General features: G+C 42.6%; 2 protein-coding genes across 3 annotated transcripts in view; one reads left to right on the top strand and one right to left on the bottom strand.

The window, feature by feature from the left end:
- Nucleotides 1-1,485, top strand: part of WIPF1 (WAS/WASL interacting protein family member 1) — an 87,973-nt gene extending 86,488 nt beyond the window's left edge. For both annotated transcript variants that reach the window (XM_060257241.1, XM_060257240.1), the window contains one exon: nt 411-1,485. In XM_060257241.1, the coding sequence (XP_060113224.1) occupies nt 411-466 (56 nt within the window). In that variant the 3' untranslated portion in view covers nt 467-1,485. The remainder of the gene's footprint in view (nt 1-410) is intronic.
- Nucleotides 1,486-12,103: 10,618 nt separating this feature from the next.
- Nucleotides 12,104-21,760, bottom strand: LOC132585210 (neurotrophin receptor-interacting factor homolog). The gene is made up of 5 exons (XM_060257016.1): nt 21,289-21,760; nt 20,826-20,940; nt 18,257-18,327; nt 17,933-18,059; nt 12,104-12,285 (listed from the first exon to the last, which is right to left on the bottom strand). Exons 1-5 carry the CDS (start codon nt 21,709-21,711, stop codon nt 12,104-12,106), a joined length of 918 nt encoding a protein of 305 aa, XP_060112999.1. The 5' UTR covers nt 21,712-21,760.
- Nucleotides 21,761-22,175: the final 415 nt, after the last annotated feature.

The following is a 22,175-nucleotide window of genomic DNA, read 5'->3' as shown; positions in this document are numbered from 1 at the left end:
GGTCCCTGTAGGGGAGAAAAGCATGGTATAAATAACTAAATGAATAACAGAAGCAGGGGTGGAATTCTAGCAGGATCTCCTTTGCATAATGTTGTTAGCCGCCCTGAGCCTGCCTTGGCGAGGGAGGGCGGGATAGAAATAAAATTTTATTATTTATTATTATTATTAGGCCACACATCTCAATGTAGCCAATCCTTCAAGAGCTTACAAGGCTCTTTTTTGGAGGATTAGCTACATCAGGAGTGTGTGGCCTAATATGCAAAGGAGCTCCTGCTAAAATTCCATCCCTGAACAAAAGCATTTTAAAACTGTTTTACCTAATATTATAAGCAGCTAGCTTAGGCATATTAGCTCAAAGAGAAAAGAGGTATGACATCAGCACACTAAAATGAATGTGATTCTTCCTTTAGGTGGATCCAGCCGCCGAGAAAGAGGTGCCCCTCCTCTTCCGCCTATCCCGAGGTGAAGTGAGAGCTTCAGGGTGACCATTCTCCAGCATCTCTTGAACCTCTCCTTGCATTCAGCGTTTTGTCAGGAGACTGCCTCTCCAGCAGCATTTTTCTTCCCTTTGGAGAGAAGTCCCTGACTCCCTACCGCATTTTAAAATGGCAGAATCCAGGTCCAAGCTTGCTCCCTTCATTCCCTCTCAATTTAAACAAGACTGGAAGTCCTTGCTTTGGATTTCCCCATTCGTTCGTCAGCTATAGATTCACAGACTGCGATCCTTAATGGCGTTTTCTTAGAATTTTTTACATCAAAATTCAATGGAACTTGGCTCTGATCAAGCATTTATAATGGGGTAGATTATACTTCCCTTGCAAAGTTCCAAAAGGCATAACGATGTCCATTTACCTCTGTGCACTCAAAAGTCCAGTCCTGTTCATAGTCTTTGCAGCATCAACAAGAGCAAGACAAGGTTTTTTTTTAATGCAAGGTTCAGTAATATTGTATAGTTCATGAACCTATATTGCATCCAGCCAGAAATGGGTGTCCTGTCCAGAGACCAACGCCCTTCAGTTTCCTACGCACGTTATATGTAGCTCACCATGTGCTTCTTCAGTACATCCTGGGTCAGTTCACTGATCAGTTGGATCGCATCCGTTTGATGATGGCGAAGCTTGGTGGCACGGAAGTCAACGCATTCCACCTTGGGGAGGGAAAGGGGGCAATTTCATGGCCTTATTCTCTCAGGCAAACTACCAAATGTGGAACACGTTCCAGCCTCTTGGAGACCAAAGTAAAGGGTTGCTTAGGAACGCTGGCAGAAGCTTTCGCAAACCCACCGAAAATTCCAGCGCTGTTCCAGATTGCGGTGCTAAGAGAAAAGAAACAAGGTTTCTGATCAGATATCCCCAGCTGGGGAAGGAATGATGGATTCACTTAGTTATTTCTATGCACGCTGTTTTCCTCTCTGATTCAGCAGCTTTGGTTGTGTGTGGAGTGCTTCTTTAAAAAAAAAAAAAAAAAATTAAACTAAAAACTGGACTGTTGGCTGCTCAGGATTTCCTCTTTTCCCACTACACAACTGGGATTTTAAATTTCAACCAAGAGCTTTAGTTACATAGCCCAGTTAGTTTTGTATGTCCTCCACTGGATTGGGTGCTAGAATATAATATTTCTAATGTGATTTTTTTTTTGAGGCTGTTTCCTCATTCTGCTAATGGTAATGCAACGGAATCATCCTTTCTCTCTGGGGGGTGTCTAACCCTCAGCTCTGAATGTTTTCCATAGTGGATTACTGCAATGTTGTCTACTTTGGGCAGCACTAAAGAAAATATCCCCCCTCCAAGTGAGCTAAAGCATATTGGTATCTCTCACTGTTTACAATCTCTCTGCCCCCAGTCTGTTATCTCTCTCTTGACACAGTTGAAACTGTTTTAACTATGAATGTTTAGGCTTGTTTTTGGTTCTGTTTTTTTGTGCAGCATCAAGCCTCCAGATACACACAGGACATGTCTGAAGGCCAGACACGTTCCATTGCCTAGTACAAACTTCCATTTGAGTTTCTTTTAAGGTGCAAAACAGCTGGCTAGTTTGGCACACCAGATCTTCTATAACAGGGGTCCCCAACCCCCAGGCTGTGGACCGGTACCGTGGCCTCTTAGCAACCGGGCTGTGATTTCATTATATATTACAATGAGGTAATAATAATAAGACAATGACATTGGATTTATATCCTGCCCTCCACTCTGAATCTGAGTGGCTCACAATCTCCTTTATCTTCCTCCTCCACAACAGACACCCTGTGAGGTGGATGGGGCTGAGAGAGCTCTCCCCAGAAGCTGCCCTTTCAAGGACAACTCTGCAAGAGCTATGGCTGACCCAAGACCATGCTAGCAGCTGCAAGTGGAGGAGTGGGGAATCAAACCCGATTCTTTCAGATAAGAGTCCGTGCACTTAACCACCACACCAAAATAAAGTGCACAATTGTATCATCCCAAAACCATGCCCCCGCGCCCTCCCCCCTCTCAGTCCATGGAAAAATTGTCTTCCACAAAACCGGTCCTGGTTCCAAAAAGGTTGGGGACCGCTGTTCTATAACATTCAGTTGCTTTTGAAGAACTTTTATTCTTTTCCTCTTGAAAAGCTACAGGAAAATTATTTCTTGATTACACATTTTTGCATTGTAACAGGTAGTAAACGTGTGTTAAATGTTCCAACCAGTGTTCAGTTCATTCAGTTTGGATCCAGATGATATGGTTTAGTTGGCAAGAGAAAGAGGATCCTTAAGAGGACTTTGGTTGTTTGGAATACTGCTTAGGTAAGACATTTCTCAAGACTGATTTCCAGGAACGTCTCTTTTGTATTGTATGCCTTTTTTAGTATGCATATTGGACATCTTTTTGTTGAAGTCATGAAGTGAGAGAATTCAAAAGAGATAAGAATCCAGGGCTGGCATATATTGCTACAGCTGAGTTGTGAAAGAACAGTTAGTAATTGAAAGCAGCACTGTACTGGCTTGCAGGTTCCAAGTACCAGGTGTCAGAACTCAGGCAAGATGGGGTCAGTCAGCCCAGGGTCAGGAGTCCAGAAGTCAGGCGAGGCAGAGTTGGTGGCTTAGCATCTGTCATACTCATTGCATCCACACCTAACACCCTCTCTTGGCTGATTTTTATAATCCCACACCTAAGGGTCATACTTTCAGCTAGCTAGAAGCAATCCTGCCAACAACTCATTTTTGTTATCAGCAAGCAGCTGGCATCAAGCCAGGAGGTGTGCACTTTGCTGTCTTGTCTGGAGCTCTGTTTTCAGCCTCCATCTGCAATGCTCTAAGGGTGTGGGTGATATTGATGGGCTGGGAACAGCCAGCCGAGGTTCATCTGCTGAATCAAGGCTGGAGGGTGTTGATGGCTCTAAACTGGCTGTTGGCTGAGAATCCTGACACGGTTGCAGTTCCTTTTATTCAGCTTCTGTTAACTCAAGTCTGGCTACACGGGGCTCCTCATCTCCTGAGGAGTCCTCACTATCACTGAGCCCTGGCTGACCCATGATAGGCACATGAAAACATCTATATCATGGAGAAAGAGAATTCTGAAATAACCACAGTGGTGCTTTGTATGAGTGAGGAACACAACTTTTTAAACTCAAGTGCTGACAGAAAACATGGTGTCTAGAGAATATATGACCAATTTCGCACTAGGCCTTTAATCCTGTTTAGCCCTGTCCTTAAGCTGACATTCTACACTAAAATCATAGAGTCATAGAGTTGGTTTATCTGATTCTATGATTCTAGTGCAGAATGTCAGTTTGGGGACAGGGCTAAACCAGGATTAAAGGTCTAGCGCGAAATTGGTCAAGGTGTTTGAGAGTGGTGGGAGGAGAAATGAGGGCTGTGCTTGGCCAAACACATTGGGAACAGACTGAGCCCCAGTGTTACTGCCAGCACCTCAGGGACTTGTCAGGCACAGTGATGGACATTAATCATTGTCTGTTGCCATCTCCCTGGCTTCCATTCCCAGTGGTACTTGTTTGTGTCATGAGGACTCACCTTGGTTGCTTGGGTGGAGCCAGTCCTGTGTCCTGAGGTAATGGTCTGACGCTGTTTGACTTGTGCCTCAAGGGTTTTTGACCCTTCCTTTAAACCTTGTGTGTTCTCACTGATAAATACAAAGTAGGGTGAAGCTTGGTATGTAGAGAAGAGAAGAGTAGCTGAGTGTATTCAGCATGTGGGTCCACAAACACATGTATAAAGCTTTTTGTGCTTAATTTTGACCAAAAAATATTGTTGCTGTTTGGCCATTTGAAGAGTTGAATGTGGAAATGTGTTCTGTAGGCTCTCTCTTGGGATGGAATCCTTAAAGATGATCTTCAGGGATCCAAAAATTCTAACCACTCGGATTTTGTACAAACAACATAATTGATTGTACACAAATATCAGTATAGTGACATCACTCAGGATCATTCATAGTTCATGACAATATTATATTTTTGGGAGGGCTATGGCTCTTCTCCAATGCATTTAACAAGCATGACTTATCCAGTATTATTTCCATGTTTTTGTCCAGTCACCCTTGAGTGGAAGTTTGTGCCTTTTTTAAAAAAAACAACAACACAGCAGGGTGGTTTAAAAAAAAAAAATCAATTACTCCTTCTATTTTGGTTAGATTCAGGTAAGTAGCCATATTAGTTGGAAGCAGCAGAACAACGCTCAAGTCCAGTGGCACCTTTAAGACCAACTGAGTTTTATTCGAGGTATACATTTTCATGCACGTGCACACTTCTTTGGATACATTGAAATGGAAGTTACCAGTCCATACCATGTAGGAACAGGGTGAGCAGTAAATTAGTATACAACAGAATGAAGATGTTTATGTTGTATGCGGATGTATTGCTTATCCTCTGCCTCACTGTGTGGAGTTGTAATTTCCATTTTATTACATCTGAAGAAGTGAGTGCACGTGAAAGCTTATACCTTGAATAAAACTTTGTTGGTCTTAAAGGTGCCACTGGACTCAAACTTTGTTCTGCTACATATTTGGTTAAAACTGGAGCAGGTAGACACTTGCTGAAGAACTGATAAAGCTCAGGTATTTCGAGGGGAGATTTTCATTTCAAAATATGCTCCAGCAGCTGTACATTTTGTGAAAGTTGCTTAAGAGAAAATTCTTTTTTTGAATGCATTAGTGAAGAGTGGAAAGGAATCTGGAGTCCGTTTTACCACCGGTAATAATACTTCCAACCAGGGGTGGAATTCTAGCAGGAGCTCATTTGCATCTTAGGCCACACACCCCTGATGTAGTCAGCCCTCCAAAAGCTTACAAAAAAAGAGCTTTGTAAGCTCTTGGAGGATTGGTTACATCAGGGGTGTGTGGCCTAATATGCAAAGGAGCTCCTGCTAGAATTCCACCCCTGCTTCCAACTGACTGACCTCTAAGATCCAGTCTGCATGTGTAGTAGAATGGAGAATCAGTAGAAACGTAGATGCTGTGGTGGTGGAAAGTGACATCAAGTCACAGCTGACATGTCACAGCAACCTTGTAGGCTTTTCAAGCCAAGAAACATTCAGAAGTGTTTTGCCATTGCTTGTCTCCATGCCATGACCCTGGACTTCCTTGGAGATCTCCCATCCAAATACTAGACAGGTCCAGCCCTGCTTAGCTTCTGAGATTGAGCTAGCCTGGGCTAATGTAGATGTTAGACTGGACTGTTTTGTCACTTCAGACTGCAGGAGAGGTATAAGGCGCAATCCTAAGAGCAATTTATTGGGAATAAGCCCCACTGGATAAAATGGGACTTGCAACTGAGAAGTCCTCCTTAAGATTGGTCCCTGCATGTTTCAAAGTTCTAGTCTTCATGGTCATCAGTGGAAGACTTAGCAAGACATGGAAAGGGCTTAACGAGAACCTCTCTTGTCTCTTCTTTTTTATATATATATGGGGAAGCATTTAAAATGCCCTCTTTTCCATCTGCTGTCTAAAGGGTCTGCAGCTCATTCAACATCAGAATTCTACCAACATGCGTAAACCTTGTTTCTCTTGTGAGTTACATGTGAGAACCCTTTGAGAAATGCAAAGGCGCTCTAAAGTGGACGTGTCAGTCAAAGGCCCTTTTTGTGTCTTTGTTTACTCCCTTGTGGGTGCATCCACTGGACCAGCTCTTGGGTGAATCAACTTATGAAGCTGAGTTCTTCAGCCAGGCAGCCAGAACCTCGGAGATGGAGAGAAGAAAGTGGCCATGAAGGGCAGGGGGAAAAGCAGAACAGAAGGAATATGTACAGTTAATTCTGCTGGTGGAATATCCATTCCTGTGGCATTTGGAAAATCAGATTCCATTGTATTTTCCACTGCTGACTGGTTGTATTTCTGGGGACTTCTAATTCCAGTGCAATATTATCTGAAATGCTAACCAAAGCCTTAGCTTTTAGAAAGCCATGCGGCCTTCAGAGAGCAACGCGATGAGCGCTTCTCTTTTCCTCAGAGGATGACATTTGAGCACTTTCTCTCCTATAGGAATTCCCTCAAAGTATGTGTTAAAACATTGTCAGAAAATATTGCAGGGGAGAAAAAAGAAAATAGGACCTGTTTACATTGGGTAGTATAAAGCATCTCTTTTTTTCAGCAGATATATTTTTTAAAAAGCATTTTTATGCTCATCATATCATTTTATTACAGATATTTAGGTAAAAGTATTTATTTCATTATGCACAGCATCAAAGCAGCAGAAAGCAAAACGGTTTCTTCCTAGTAGTGCCTTACTACTTTTTAAAATCCACTTTTTAAAATGTCCAAATGGTTATTCTTTTTAAACAAAAGGTTTCATATACATGCTTTTCCCACAATCATCCCTCACAGTGTCACAGATCAGAGAACACCTACTGTATGATATTTGAGACACATATTAGCTTCAACGCTTTCCATCCCTTTGCAGTCTAATCACATATGGAAGTGTTGTGGATTTCCGGAGTGCCAGAATGTAACTTTGGCCATGAATTGAGGCAAGGTTTTGGGGCTTCAATCAATGGAACTTCCAAATGAATGAGTTTAGAAGACTGAGGTCTTTAAACAAGCAAAACAAAAATTAACCCTACCCATGAGTTTTTAAAATGTGTGTGTGTGTGAATGAATGATATGGATTGTGAGTTAAAGAGCCATCATTTCCAATGCATAATGCATAAAAACCTCTTTTTGTGTGTGAGATTATGCACATGTATTAGAGTTCCAAGTGCTCACACTGTAAATAAGATGGTGTCTATTGACTTTGCATTGGGTTATGAACATGCACATTTTAGAGAATCTGTATGTTTATCACTCTGACTCTTCTGTGAGAAAAAATAAGAGATGATGGATGAAAAACATGTCTGTACAAGGCAACAATTTAAAATAAAATTTGAAGAAATCTTTGTCAGAGAGAAGCTGTATTTGCATTTTTTTAAAATAAAACAAATGGATATGCACATAATGCAAAAGGAGGACTCTTCTATCATAGCTGCAAGAGACAGAAGCCCAGGGCCTGATCCAGCAGGAATGATCCAGGCATGGAAGCCTGCTTCCAGATTATCAATTTCCCATGTTCAAATGTTGCAAGCCAAACCACTAGAATGAGACCATGTGATAGTGTTGTGAGCTTTAAAACTTCAAGTCATAAGTGTACGCATACCTGGATTTTACAATATACAATCAAACTCAGCGTTCATATTTCTTGCATTTCAGAAACTGGTCTTCATTTAACATTTGGTTTCAAGTTCTTTCTGTGTAAATTTAGGCCAGTAGCAGCACGATCCTAAGGAGATCTACAACCCTTCTAAGTCTGTTGAGGTCAATGGTGAACACATGAAAACTGCCTTGTGCAGGCTCAGACTCTTGGTCTGTGAAAGTCAGTATTGTCTACTCAGACTGGCAGCCTGTCTCCAAGATCTCAGACAGAGGTCATTCGCATCATCTACTGCCAGATTTTTTTTTTAAGCTGCTGATAATGGGGATTGAACCTGGGACCTTCTGTATGTCAAACAGATGCTCTACCACTGAGCCACAGCCCCCCTCCCATGGTCTCACAAGGGTGTAAACTCTGTTAAGTATTGTACTATAATTTCATTTTTAAAACTCCCCTGGTGCAGTCCTGGAAATATTTGGCCTATTGCATTACTCTGTGACTGGGGCAGTGATGCTCTGTATTCTTGGTACTGGAGTGGACAACAGTGGGTGGGTTTCTAGTGTCCTGGCCCCACTGGTGAACCTCCTGATGGCACCTGGGGCTTTTTTGGCCAGTGTGACAGAGTGTTGGACTGGATGAGCCACTGGCCTGTTCCAACATGGCTTCCCTTATGTTCTTACATTTTATTGCATTACACTTTATTTTGCCAAGGTGTTCATGGCAGCAGCACTCTCTTCTACCCCTATCCCCCCAATTTTATTCCCTTTATCCTGTGAGATGTCTTAGGTTAACAAATAAGCCAAAAAACGAAGCCACGACACGAAGTCTGTAACTGAAGCTGAAACACGGCCGTGATTACTACCACAAAGACCATTTGATGCATCATTTTGTCAGGTATTGGCACATGAATTAATGATCCTACCACCATCCATTCAAAATTCAATTCTTGTTCATAAGTCACAAAATGGGCTGGCTTCTCTAAATGCTCAGGGCTGATCACAGCTAGCAATCCGTGGTGTTGAATCTTTGGGGACACTGACCATTTTTGTGGGTCCCCAGAAGTGTTCAAAAGAAAGTGACTATATGCAAGACTGAAATCTAAACCATGGTCCTCACTGATCTGTATGTGCATTGGAATATTCTACAGTTTGAAAACAAAGGCTCTGCACCCCATCGCTGAGGTGTATCAATTCCTTCAAGTAAAAAAAAAATTGTTTGCCTTTGGAAGATTTGAGCTGTACAAATGTTACCTTTTTGTATGACTTGTTACTGAGACAACAACATTTACACAAATTGTATTTGACAGATATTTATTAAACATTGTTTATTTACAGTAGTAATCAGGGCCGTTAGGCTGAGAAAACAGCAAATGGTATCCTCCAACTTATGGCTCTTCGATTGGTGGAAGAGCCCCTTTAAGTTGTTGAAAGGCTCCTTAAATTAGTTGGTTTCAAACTTTGCTTAAAGGAATGGAAGGATATGGGCCAGTGACTTTGTAGTAAAGAAGGGGGAGTCTCTTTCCTAACTCTTTCCAGCCTCTACACTGATTCAAATTTAATGAAATTCAGTAACATTCATGAGCATGTTAAACACGCTTCTTCCCCGCCCCCCCCCCCTTTTACAGGTTTCATTTTCTCTGAGCTGTGCCCAAGCCCTAAGAGCAATGAAATCTTAAATACCATAGTTACATAGATTTCTAGACAATGGCTCCACATTTTCCTCAAATGGGAATGATCCCCATGCAAGCTTAAATGTAAACAAGTTTTTAGGAAGCAAAACTATTAGTTACTATTCACAGTTTCTCATGAAAGCAGGGTTGCCAGTAGAGTTGAGGAATTCCTAGAGATTTGGGGGTGGAGCCCAGGGAGGGGTCTCAGCGGATAGAATGCCATACAGACTACCAGGGCTCCTTCTGTAGAAAAAGCCCAGCAGAAACTCATTTGCATATTAGGTCACACACCCCTGACATCACCATTGTGTCACATGGCTTTTTTGTAGGAAAGACCCAGCAGGAACTCATTTGCATATTAGGCCACACCCCCTAATATGACACCAAGCCAGCCAGAGCTGTGTTCCTGTGCATTCCTGCTCAAAAAAAGCCCAGCAGACTACCCTCCAAAGCAGCCATTTTCTCCACGGCAGCTGCTCTGTGTAGTCCAGGCATCAGTGGAAAACCTGGGAGATCTCCACATGCCCTCTGGAGGCTAAGGTGACCAAAGGGAGATCATGGGTGGATTAGTGAATAGAAAATAATGAGTAAGAATCATGATATATTTACAAAAGATTATATACAAATTTTAAAGTTTTGTATAAATATTAATACATTATTTTGTAATTACATAGGCATGAACACCAAGGAACGATTCTACAGTGTTAACAACGGGTGGAATTCTAGCAGGAGCTCCTTTGCATTTTAGGCCACATACCCCTGATGTAGCCAATCCTCCAAAAGCTTATAGAAAAGAGCCTTGTAAGCTCTTGGAGGATTGGCTACATCAGGGGTGTGTGACCTAAAATGCAAAGGAGCTCCTGCTAGAATTCCACCCCCCGGTTAACAAGCACAGTCTAGTCATCTGAAGCTCCTCTGTGTTCTAAGAGTCTTCATCTCAAGCATCATCCTGTGTAAATAAAGCGCAACAATAAACATTCTTTGTGTTTTTCTTCTTCTAATGTCAGGTTGTAGACAAGTAGCATAAGAAGTCACGATTCTGCAGACAGGCTTGCCCAAACACCTGTTTCAGTAGGCTTCCTCAGAGCAGAATACACTCAGACTCTGTGGAATCTTTTCTTGTCCGGCTTCTTCTCTGCATGTTTTCTCTCAGCATATGCAGAAAACACAAAAATACAAGAAAGAGACAAAATACAAGAGAGGAGCTTCAGATGACTGGACTGCACTAGTTAATGTTGTAGAGTTGCTCCTTGATGTTCATGCCTATGTGATTAAACAATAATGTATCATTATTTATCAAATACTTTAAAAATGTATATATCTTTCATAGATATATTTATGATAGTTACTCATTATTTTCAACCCATCTGGAGGCTGGCAACCCTATATGATTCCAAAATACTGTAAGCTTAGACAATTAAATATCATACAAACATTATTGAAATATGGAGTACCCTAATAACAAGAACAGTTAGATTTGAGTCCATTAGTGCCTTAGGGACCAACAAGATTTTGGGGGTACACACTTTCAAGAGAGAAAGTTCAATTTGTCCTGATAATGAGGAATGCTACATTTGACTAAACATTCTTGTGAATTATGGTTGCAAGTTTTCCAGTTCACCACTAGGTGGTGATTTTTACTTAAACTTAGGAACTGAAAATGTTCAAGTCCACGTGCTTGACTTTGAAATCTTCCAACAAGAAGGTAACATCCAGACGAATGCTGAGCAGTTATACAAAAAAATATAATTAATGGCTGACAATTGGCTGTTCTTCACTTCATCTCTAAGACCTGTCTCCTGAGACTGTGATTGCACTTTGCCTCATGGGGGCAACAGTTCTAGAAAACTTGGTTAATTACAACATTTAGAACTTTTCAATGAATACCATAAAAAGTTCAATCCAAAGTACTGTGAGTAAAACAAAGTTCATGGAATTAAGACTTCCTTACCTCCCAAATGCTGGCTATAGAGCTCCCCAACATTCTGTCCATAATGGAATCTTCACAAATAGTCTGGTGGTCAAAGGGCAGCGGAGTCCTCATTGGAAGGGAAGGATTTGCAACAAGATTCTCAATTATCTTCCAATGGGAATGCCACTCCACTGGCATGTCCTTACTCCAGTGTGCAGAAGCTCCTTGGAACATTTAATGTATGATTGCTAATAATAGGGGTCATTGTCAGTGTCCCCTCCAAGCCAAATTAGTATGAGCTAGCTTTTTAGCATCCAGTCCACACATTTTTGCCTTAGATTCCCCTCCCAGCTCCATTATACCCTATGGGGACTGTTATAGTCAATGGGCCATGGGCTAAAATGGCAAATTGAGTCAAGGGTAGAGGCACCAAATTTGCAACATAGTTGCCGGGGCCTCACAACCTTCCCCCTCTACAGGTTTCAAAAAGACTGGACTGGAGGTTCAGTTCTGTGAATCCCAGAAGGAGATGCCCCCATCCTCCATTGTATCCAATAGGGGGGTGAAATGCCTTCTCAATTCACTTGTGGGCTAAGGCAAAAATCCCTGTGCTTCCAGCTAAAATTTTGTGCACCAGCACCCTCTAGGGCAGCTTAGAGGGAACTTTAAGCAAAGATAAAACAGGAGTCACTCTTGAGCCATCTCAAAGACTTCACAAGATTATGTTGCATCATTTTATTTTCTAGGCATCTGTACCTTGCTTTTCTCCCAAATGGGTACCCAAAGCAATTTACAGGTATCGTTTTCCTCACCTGTGTTTTTGTCCCCACAACAATGGTTCAGGGCATGTTAGGCTGAGAGAATAACTGGCCCAAAGTCACCCAGCAACTTCCATAGCAGAGTGAAGCTTATGAACCTGGGTCTCCCAGTTGTTAGTCCCCATACTTGAACTGCAGCAACATATGGGGTGTAATTGCGTCTCTGTGGAAGGTCAGGTCTCTAAGTAGGAATGAACGGCAAGGAAAGGGGTGGGAGAAGACTTGAATCTGGAAGAGAGTGGCGTCAGGAATTCTTAATCCAAGAGAATTCTTGGTACAGGCCAGCAGAGCACAAACTGAAAAACAAGCAAACTCTGGGGTGTGAATCCACATGCTCACCAGTTCAGGATCTGCCACTACCCCCTTGGACTACCCAAACAGTCAGAATCTAAGGGGCAAGTAGGTGTCATCAAAGGTGACTGTTTGAAAAATTACCAGATTATAACATTATTTTTAAATATGTACAATTACCTACTACAAATGAAATTAGAAGACGGGGTTGTTAAGGAAACTATGATCAAATGGGTACAAAATTTAGGCTGTAACAGAGACATAGGACACAGATCTGGAAGATAAGTCATAAAATATCAAAATCTGTACCTCTTAAAGAAAACTTGTTTAAGATGTTTCACCGTTGGTATTTGATACCATGCAAGTTGGCCAAATTTTACCCTAAAATGTCTAAAAGATGTTGTAAATGTCAAGAAAAACCAGGAACTTTCTTTCATATAAGGTGGTTATGTAAGAGGGCTAGAATCTTTTGGGAGGAAGTACATGAACTGCTTCAAAAGATATTGAAAATAATAATAGCATTTACCCCTGAATCGTTCTTACTTAGTATCATGCAGCAAGGAACTGAAAAACAGAATTGGCACTTAGTGATACATTTGATTACTGCAGCTAGAATTCTTTAAACAACATACTGGAAGGAAAGTAAGATACCTACAATAGATTAACTTTTAACTAAGATTTTAGATATAGCTGAATTAGATGTACTAACAATATTAATAAATGGGAAATCGAGGCAAGAAGCCTCAGAAAAATAGAAAAAGTTATATGATTGGTTGCAATTAAAATAATGAGAATATGGCTGTATTGGAGATAAAATTGTAAACCCACAAATTTGTTTTAAATATGGAATTTGCTCACATCCTACCTCTGTATGTGTATAAGTTTAGGCATGAAACTGAATAGGTTATATGAATACTTGCTAAATTTTAGTTCCCTTTTGATGGTTTCCCCCCCCCTTGTATATAACTTAATCAATAAAATTAAATACTATTAAAAGATAATCTAAGAGGCATGTTCCTAACCTTCCTGGGATTAATCAAGGAAATCAGCCCTGCAAGGTAGGCCACTTGCAGAATGAGTTTCCACAAACAATTAACCAGGTACATGGTCACTTAAGGTCTAAGGTACTGGAATAGGACTGAAGCACAGAATGCCCAAATATAATCAAGGGATGCTTATGAAAATGTGCAATAATATACCAACCGAATATAGCAATAAGAACAAAAACCTAATAGTTAACATAAAAGTTACATATTTGGTCAGTAATTCATAGTTCCCAGATGTTACCCTTCAGGATTAAAGGTAGGCATGGATCCATGTCTCTCCATTCAGAGAGCAGGTTGCAAGGCAAAAACCTGGTCCATTCAAGATTAACTCATCTCTTCATGATAGCCTGTGTCTAGCTACAAACAAAGAGCAGTACAACTAAACTTTTAATACCAAAGATCTGAGTGGCCTAGGGCCCTTGTCCAATCAAAAATCAGACCAATGAAGTTTTGTTAACATTAACCTGTTAACAACAGATGGTTTGCCTATGTCCATTCTAAAGTTTATATCTCTGGTAACTGGCGCATTACATTGTATGGCACACATAGCTCAGCCATTCAAGGTGACATTTATGTCATATCCTTGTAACAACTGAGTTTGACATCCCTCTCTGGGCTTTTCCTTGTGTGGGTTCTTAGATGCTGTTAAAGACAGCCACACTGACTGAATTTCTATTTAAAAGGTTTCTGCCCCTTGTGGATGCCATGGTGCTTTTGAAGACAGTCACTCTGACTGAATCTCTTCCCACACTCTGAGCATTCAAAAGGTTTCTCTCCTGTGTGTGTTCTTAAATAGACATTGAAGAGCATCACACTAACTGAACCACTTCCCACACTGAGCTTTCAAAAAGCTTCTTTTCTTTGTGGGTTATTAGATGTTTTTGAAGATTGCCACTATTCCTGAATCTCTTCCCACACTCTGAGCATTCAAAAGGCTTCTGCCCTGTATGGGTTCTTAGATGATTTTGAAGATTGCAATTTTGACTGAATCTCTTCCCACACACTGAGCATTCAAAAGGCTTCTCCCCTGTGTGGGTTCTTAGATGACTTTGAATAGAGCTACTGTTGCTGAATGTCCTCCCACACCCTGAGCATTCAAAAGGTTTCTCTCCTGTGTGGGTTCTTAGATGATTTTGAAGAGCGCTAATGTGACTGAACCTATTGCCACATTCTGAGCATTCAAAAGGCTTCTCCCCTGTGTGGATTCTTAGATGTTTTTGAAGGCTACAATTTTGACTGAATCTCTTCCCACACTCTGAGCATTCAAAAGGCTTCTCCCCTGTGTGGGTCCTTAGATGATTTTGAAGATTGCAATTTTGACTGAATTTCTTCCCACACTCTGAGCATTCAAAAGGCTTCTCCCCGGTGTGGGTTCTTAGATGTTTTTGAAGAGTGCTAATGTAACTGAATCTATTGTCACACTCTGAGCATTCAAAAGGCTTCTCTCCTGTGTGGGATATTAGATGTTTTTGAAGAGTGCTATTGTGACTGAATAGCTTCCCACACCCTGAGCATTCAAAAGGCTTCTCCCTTGTATGGGTTCCTTGATGCTGTTTAAGATGGAAACTCCGAAAGAATTTCTTGCCACACTCCAAGCATTCAAAAGGTTTATCTGCTGTGTGGGTTCTTAGATGATTTTGAAGACTGCTGCTTATGCCGAATCTCTTCCCACACTCTGAGCATTCAAAAGGCTTCTCCCCTGTGTGGGTACTTTGATGTTGTTTAAGATGGAAACTCCGACTGAATCTCCTCCCACACTCTGAGCATTCAAAGGGCTTTTCTCCTGTGTGGACTCTTAGATGACTTTGAAGACTACTTCTGATGCTGAATCTCCTCCCGCACTCTGAGCATTCAAAAGGCTTCTCCCCTGTATGGATTCTTAGATGTTTTTGAAGAGTGCTACTGTGACTGAATCTTTTCCCACACTCTGAGCATTCAAAAGGCTTCTCTCCTGTGTGTGTTCTTTGATGCTGTTGAAGAGTGTTTCTAAGGCTGAATCTCTTCCCACACTTTGAGCATTCAAAAGGCTTCTCCCCTGTATGGGTTCTCAGATGAATTTGAAGAGAGCTGCTGTGACTGAATCTCTTTCTACACTCTGAGCATTCAAAAGCTTTCTCTCCTGTGTGGATCTTTTGGTGCACAAGAAGTTGTGATCTGAATCTGAAGTACTTTCCACACCAAAAGCATGTATGTGCCTTCATTATATTGTGCTTTGAAAAATGTATATTACCCTTTCTTCCATCCTCTGCTGGAGAGAGAGAGAAAGAGAGAGAGATCCTGTTAGAATCCATGCAAGGAGGTCTGATCTGCAACTGAAGTACCATCCACACTCCAAATATTTTAGTGTCCTCTTCCTGCTATTCACTGAAGGGTACAATGAAATACATTTTCAAAGTACATTAAGCCTCCTGCATCAGAAACACTCGGTTTGGGCTCAGACCATTTATGTGGCTCCCCACCTGTGTGACTTCTTTAATGTAAAATAAGGGCTGTTTTTCAAATTAAGCTCTTTCTGCACTGGAAGCAATTATTCAGTTTCTCTCCTAAGGGGATCTGCATCCACAAAATGACATTTATTCTATGACTGAAGGTCGTTGCAAAGGTCACACTTCCATTTTCATTTTCCCTGGAGTGGATTCTCTGGTTAGGATGGAGGCCTTTGTTCCTTTTGATATTTCTTCTTCAACTGAGATTTCACATAAACCCCCTCCTTGGCAAAGAATCGACTTATCCCTCCTCTTGCCTTATCTCCGTGCCTTCCCTCCTGCCTCTGTGGACCTTGGAGAACCCCTGGCATCCAAGCATACTGATTAGGTAGGTATACTTGGGTTTTCTCTCTCAGTAGGTGGGTGTTTTCCTGCCTCGAGGGGGTGGAAGGGACTTGCCTTTGGGAAGGAGTTGGTGACTTGTCTCTTGGAGAGAAGGGAGGTTGCTGCAGTGCTTTCTCTATCCTTTTGTGGCTCAACAAACTGCTTCAACTGAGAACTTGTATCTGTGTTTACTAGGCTGACAGAGTCAGTGGGAAGCTTTTCAGTAGCACACGATTCCATGCTCTTGGGGTGAGGGCTGATCTCCCTTGCCACAACAGAGGGGGCTGTGTGGTTTGGCATAAGCCAGGTCCCCTTGGGTTACAGTGTTAACAAATGGAACTACCAGCTGCAAGCCACCCCTGAGAGGTAGGACAACTCCAAAGAAAGCATTCAGACCCATCTCCACCTAATAGCAAGGCCTGAAGATATCCATGTAGGGTTGCCAATCCCCAGTTGGGGGCAGGGGATTCCCTGGTTTGGAAGCTTTCCCTCTACTTCTTGGTTATCAGAAAGCAGTGGGGGATGTTAAATGTCTGCAGGGCACTCAATTATACCATATGGAGGCTGGTCCCCAAAGGGTATAATGGAGAATTGATCCACTGGTATCTGGGGCTGGGGGAGTGCTGTTTTTTGAGATAGATGCACCAAATTTTCAGCATTGCAACTGATGACTCTCCTCAAAAAAACTTCCAAGTTTCAACACGATTGGACCTGAGGGTCCAATTCTGTGAGCCCCAAAAGAAAGTCACCCCAATCTCCATTACTTCCAATGAAGGCAAGGTGTTTAAAAGCAATGCAGCCACTTTAAACATTATGGCGAGAACTCCCATCAGAGTTCATTCATGCTTGTCATAACCTTGCTCCTGGCCCCACCCGCAAAGTCCACAGATATTTCCTGATTCAAACCTGGTTTCGGCACCTTCAGACTTGCACTTCCAAACTGTTTCAGTACTTCTGTGGTAGAGCTGTTCTGCTGTTCTTTTCCATGGACTTCTACTCACTGGAAAAGTAACTATAAATTCTTCACCCGCAAATCTCATCCCCTATCTGCTCTGCTGAAATCTAATTTCGTGTACTCTTGTCTGTGTGTGTATGTTAGTTTAATCATGTGTGTATATTTTTAGCATATTATTTTATTTTTAGTAAAATTATTTTCTTGGTTATTCAAAAATTTCTTTCTGAATTATTACCGGTATACACTAGGTGCCATCTCACTCCTAAAGCTCTACCTGGCTCTGCTAATTCCCCCCATAAAAAGAGGAGATCACACACACACCAAGCAATTCTCATAACAGAAGGGAAGAAATCCAAGGAAATGGAAAATTTCTTCTGGGAGGATAGAACTGTGGTCAAGATCAAAACTTACACAAAACCCTAACCACTCTACGAAATAATGGATATTTTCCAGATTACAGTCAGAGGGGATGGCCATGATCTCATCTGAATAAGGGGATGTTGTAAAGGCTGACAACTGAGAAACTGGGATCTGGCTTCTTCCATAGTCTTTCTGAGGGCCTCTCAGCACTGCCTTGGCCTTAGCCCAACACACCCTCTCTGGCTTGGGTGATGACCACAACAATGGCCTCAGTTGCTCCTTGATCAGTGGGGTGGCTTGTCTCACTCTACCTGCCCATGCTGAACATCACTTTCACAGCCACCCCAACTCCTCGACGCACCCAGTGGTGGCCATGTAGCTGGGCAGGCCTCACAAACATATATTGCTGTACAAACTTCTGATTCATGCATCATCCCAATGGCAGCAATTTGCATCTTTGGCACTTACGAAAGACACTTACCCAAAAAGGCCACACTCCCATAGTTCTCCAGCATCACTTCCTTGTAGAGAGCTTTTTGGCCCAGATCCAGCAGGGCCCACTCCGTCTCAGTGAAATACACGGCCACCTCCTCAAAGGAAAATGGAGACTGAAAGAAAAAGCAGATTCCTTCATCAGAGATCGTGCCACTCTTGTTTGGGGTATTTTCTGAGGATGCAGAATGTAGAACTCATTATGTGTAAAGGCAATGGCATTCAGAGTCTCTCTTCCTCAGAGAGCAGGAGCAAAAGCATCCCTGAGAAAGAACTGAGGGCCCTGACTATCCCTCATTCATCCCCCTCCTACCTGGACGAGAGGCTGAGCAGCCATTTCCACTTCTCCGCAACTAAAATGGTTCAATAAGGTCTCTTCACTGCCTGCCAGGGAGACAAAGTTGGAAGGAAGAATGTTACCCTCAAATTCCTGTTTTATTTGTTGAATCCTGCTTACATATCCCCATTCACAGGGCAGTAAAATCTTGTCTTGTTTGTGCCTAAGCAAATTTGAAATAGCTTTTAGTAAACTAAGGAAGAGGTAGAAGAGAAGCACCAGGTACCCCTTAAGCCTTAGGGAGTTATAAACGCTGCCAACACATTTGAGACATCTGTGAAGTGCCCTGTGAGCCCGGGAGTGCAAATGCTTGCGACATCCCTGCAAGATCAGGCCCAAAGGCCAGGCATGACATTCTCCCACCTGCTGGGCCTTTTCCCCCATCCTGGAGTCCAGATTGGCAGGAGAAAGAGAGGCGACCCGAAATCATGAGGCACAACACGTCACCATCCCATCCAGCCGCAAACCCATGTGATATTAATGCATCAGCTGATGCTCTGGAAACTCTAGGACAACGGTCCCCAACCTTTTTGGCACCAGGGACTGGTTCTGTGAAAGACAATTTTTCCACGGACCGTGTGTGTGTGTGTGTGTGTGATGGTTTCGGGATGATACAATTGTGCACTTTATTTCTATTAGTCTGGTGTAATGGTTAAGTCTGCGGACTCTTATCTGGGAGAACTGGGGTTGTTTCCCCACTCCTCCACTTTCAGCTGCTGGAATGGCCTTGGGTCAGCCACAGCTCTCATAGGAGTTGTCCTTGAAAGGGCAGCTGCTGTGAGAGCCCTCTCAGCCCTACCCACACAGGGTGTCTGTTGTGTGTGGGGGGGGGGAGGTAAAGGAGATTGTGAGCCGCTCTGAGACTCTAAGATTCAGAATGGAGGGCAGGATATAAATCCAATGTCGTCATTATTATTACTACATTGTAATATATAATGAAATAATTATACAACTCAAGGCCCAGTTACTAACAGGCCACGGACCGGTATTGCTCCACAGCCCAGGGGCTGGGGACCCCTGCTCTAGGGTACTACCAATTTCTAGAATGTCTGCTGATGCTCTGACTTCACATCCAGGTATTTGGCTGGATGAGATATGAAAATGACACCATGTCCACCTCATGCTCCATCCTCAACCCTCACATGGGCGCCAGGTCATGGCTTGACATCCCTAATTCAGTACCTCTCTCTGAATGCAGCCCCCACACATGCCCCAGAGAAGGATTTATGCAGGTCACAGAACCCAGATTACTGGCCTCTGTTAATGAGTCTTCTGATAGATCCAGGTGGGCAGCTATGTTGGTTTGAAGCAATAGAACAAAGTTGGAGTCCAGTAGCACCTTTAAGACCAACAAAGTTTTATTCAGAATGTAAGTTACACCTTTGAGAAAAAACATGTTCTCAATTTAACTCAGCCTTGAGGAGCCAGAGAGCCCTTAACAGACTCAGCATTGCCTGTGAGACTCTCACCATCACTCTTCAATTCTGACACGTTTATTGATTTTGCTGTTGTCCAACACAGCAAATGGTATCTAAACCAAACTGGTTGTTCTCTCAATTTGTTAATTATACTATTTTGCCATAGATTTTGACTTGGTGCTATTTTGCATGCTTAATCACTGCCCACCAGCTATATGTAATTCTGCTCACTATACTCCATTTCATTGTCTGATGAAGTGTGCATGAACACGAAAGCTTATATTCGGAATAAAACTTTGTTGGTCTTAAAAGTGCTACTGGACTCCGGCTTTGTTCTAATGCTTCTTCTGAGATACGCTTCAACAGAAGGGGGAGGGTTGTGTGTATAAAGTGCTGTCAAGTCACAACTGACTTATGGTGACTCCAGTTATTTAAGGCAAGGGACATTCAGAGACAGTATGCCATCGCCTGTCACTGCATAGGAACCCTGAATTTCTTTGGTGGTCTTCCAACCCAAAAACTAACCAGAGCTGACCATTCTTAGCATCTGAGGACACTGGGCATGTCTGAGTTATCCAGGTCAGGAGAATGTGGAGGTTCCATCTATTCACCATGGATGATAGCTGCATCCAGATTTGTCTGCCTTTTCTTTTTTTTGAGTCACCTGGAGTCTTTCTAATGGAAGGAAAGTGAGACATGCATATTTCAAGTAATGTAAATAAGGCCCACTATGTAAAACAACAGGAAAAAGTTGTTGCATTGTGGCATCCAGTGGTAGAATATTTAACTTTGAATGACGTAATTCCAGATAGTAAGTTGTATAGGGAGTTTTTATTCTGTTAATCTAATATTTTGAACTGTTGACAAATGACCATGCTATATGAATGCTTTCCTCCTTTGTAAATAAATCATATTATTAATTTTAAAAAGTAATGCAAATAAGAATGGACTTGTTCTCCAATAATCTGTACACTCCCCTTTAAAGTGGAGTGGTCATCTCTACATCCCACGGCACAATTTCCCATAACTGCCTTCTACGTGGTCTTTCCCTTTTCTCCTGTCCTGAACCTTTTGCCCAACAACTTCACTATGTGTCCCGGTCCCATCTGGGAAGGAGGCCCCCTTACCACTTGACGGGGCATCTTGGACATGCTCCTGAGCCTGCAGCCTCTGACCATCCTTTGACAGAGTTCCTTCTGCCTCAGAGAACTTTGCTTCCTCCTTCACAGATCCTCCCCACACCTGGAACAGAAAGGGAGAGGGGTAAGAGAAGGAATGGAACAGGCTGAAGAGATGGAGCCTGACCAATTCCCAGACTCCCTATCACTGACTCCACCACCAGAGCTGCTTTAACCATAGAGGCAAGAACCAGGGTTGGGTTTTATGGGAACAATACATTGAAATAATTTTTTAAAAGATGAGGAGAATCTTTTGAAGAAGACTGTAGAGTTTTAGAAAGTAAAGCTGTACTGAGTGAGAACCACTGGGAGAAACAAATCACCAGGATGAGATGGAGTATCCGTACATCTAATCCCAGGAAAGGAGTCTATCAAGGTCATTGCTTGAGCTGAGTGAATGAAAACCCCTCACCTGCTGTGCCTGTCTCTTCTCCTCTGCCTGACTCAGGAGGAAACCTTCAACCAGGGCCACTGCCTGGGAACTGGTCTCTGGCCCACATCCTCTGACCCAGCCCTGCACTTCCTGGGGCAGGATGGCCAGAAACTGCTCCAGGATCACCAGGTCCAAGATCTGCTTCTTGGTGTGCTTCTCTGGCTCCAGCCACTGGTTACAAAGTCCATGGAGCCGGCTGCAAACCTCTCGGGGCCCATCAGCCTCCTGGTAACAGAACTGCCGGAAGCATCGGCTGCGAACATCTGCGGTCACAGTGCCCTCAGCCAAGATCTCTGGCACAGTTCTTTCCCAAAATCCAGCACCACTTCCTGCCTGGATGGGATGGGGACCCTTCCTTGATGTCTTGCCAGGTCTAGGGCCTTCTGGGTCCTTCTCTTCCATCTCCTTCTCCTTTCTCTTCAGTAGCCTCTGACTCTGGAAATACACTCTTATTCACTGTGAAGAGGGAGAGAGAAAGATATCAAAGAGGCAGAAAGAAAACAAAACAGAACAGTGCTATATCATTAACCCCAGTGAAAAGACACCTAAAGATTACCCCAGTGGGTCAGAAGGAACATCCTTGTAGTCTGCAGATCAGAATTAACTTCATTGTGCTATATTACATATCAAGTTTTAATATTTTATACATACATATAGAGATGCCTGTTTGGTCCTTCCGGCAACAAAAAACCCCACTATTTGCCTTTTAAAAAATCTGTCGTAGATACTATGAACTTGGCTTCTGATTTCTGGTGATCAGTTTGTCTAGTGGATACTTCTCAAGGTACACTGGAGCATTAAGCCACTTCAAGTCTGGGCAAAGAGGCTGCTGGGTGAGCAGGAGGAGACAGAGATATGGCAGAGCT

The sequence above is a fragment of the Heteronotia binoei genome, chromosome 16 (assembly GCF_032191835.1).
Source record: "Heteronotia binoei isolate CCM8104 ecotype False Entrance Well chromosome 16, APGP_CSIRO_Hbin_v1, whole genome shotgun sequence".
NCBI classification, from domain to species: Eukaryota; Metazoa; Chordata; class Lepidosauria; order Squamata; family Gekkonidae; genus Heteronotia; species Heteronotia binoei.
The sequence above is the reverse complement of the archived record's forward strand: the minus strand, read 5'-3'. Positions and strand labels throughout refer to the sequence as shown.

Bases quoted from the DNA above. Each gene is read 5' to 3' on its own strand.
- LOC132585210 (XM_060257016.1), bottom strand. From the start codon at position 21,711: ATGGAAGAGAAGGACCCAGAAGGCCCTAGACCTGGCAAGACATCAAGG. The intron at 20,941-21,288 runs GTGAGGGGTTTT...TTTCTGTTCCAG, and splicing joins AGAAGAGACAGGCACAGCAG to GTGTGGGGAGGATCTGTGAA. The intron at 18,328-20,825 runs GTAAGGGGGCCT...TCTCCCTGGCAG, and splicing joins CCAAGATGCCCCGTCAAGTG to GCAGTGAAGAGACCTTATTG.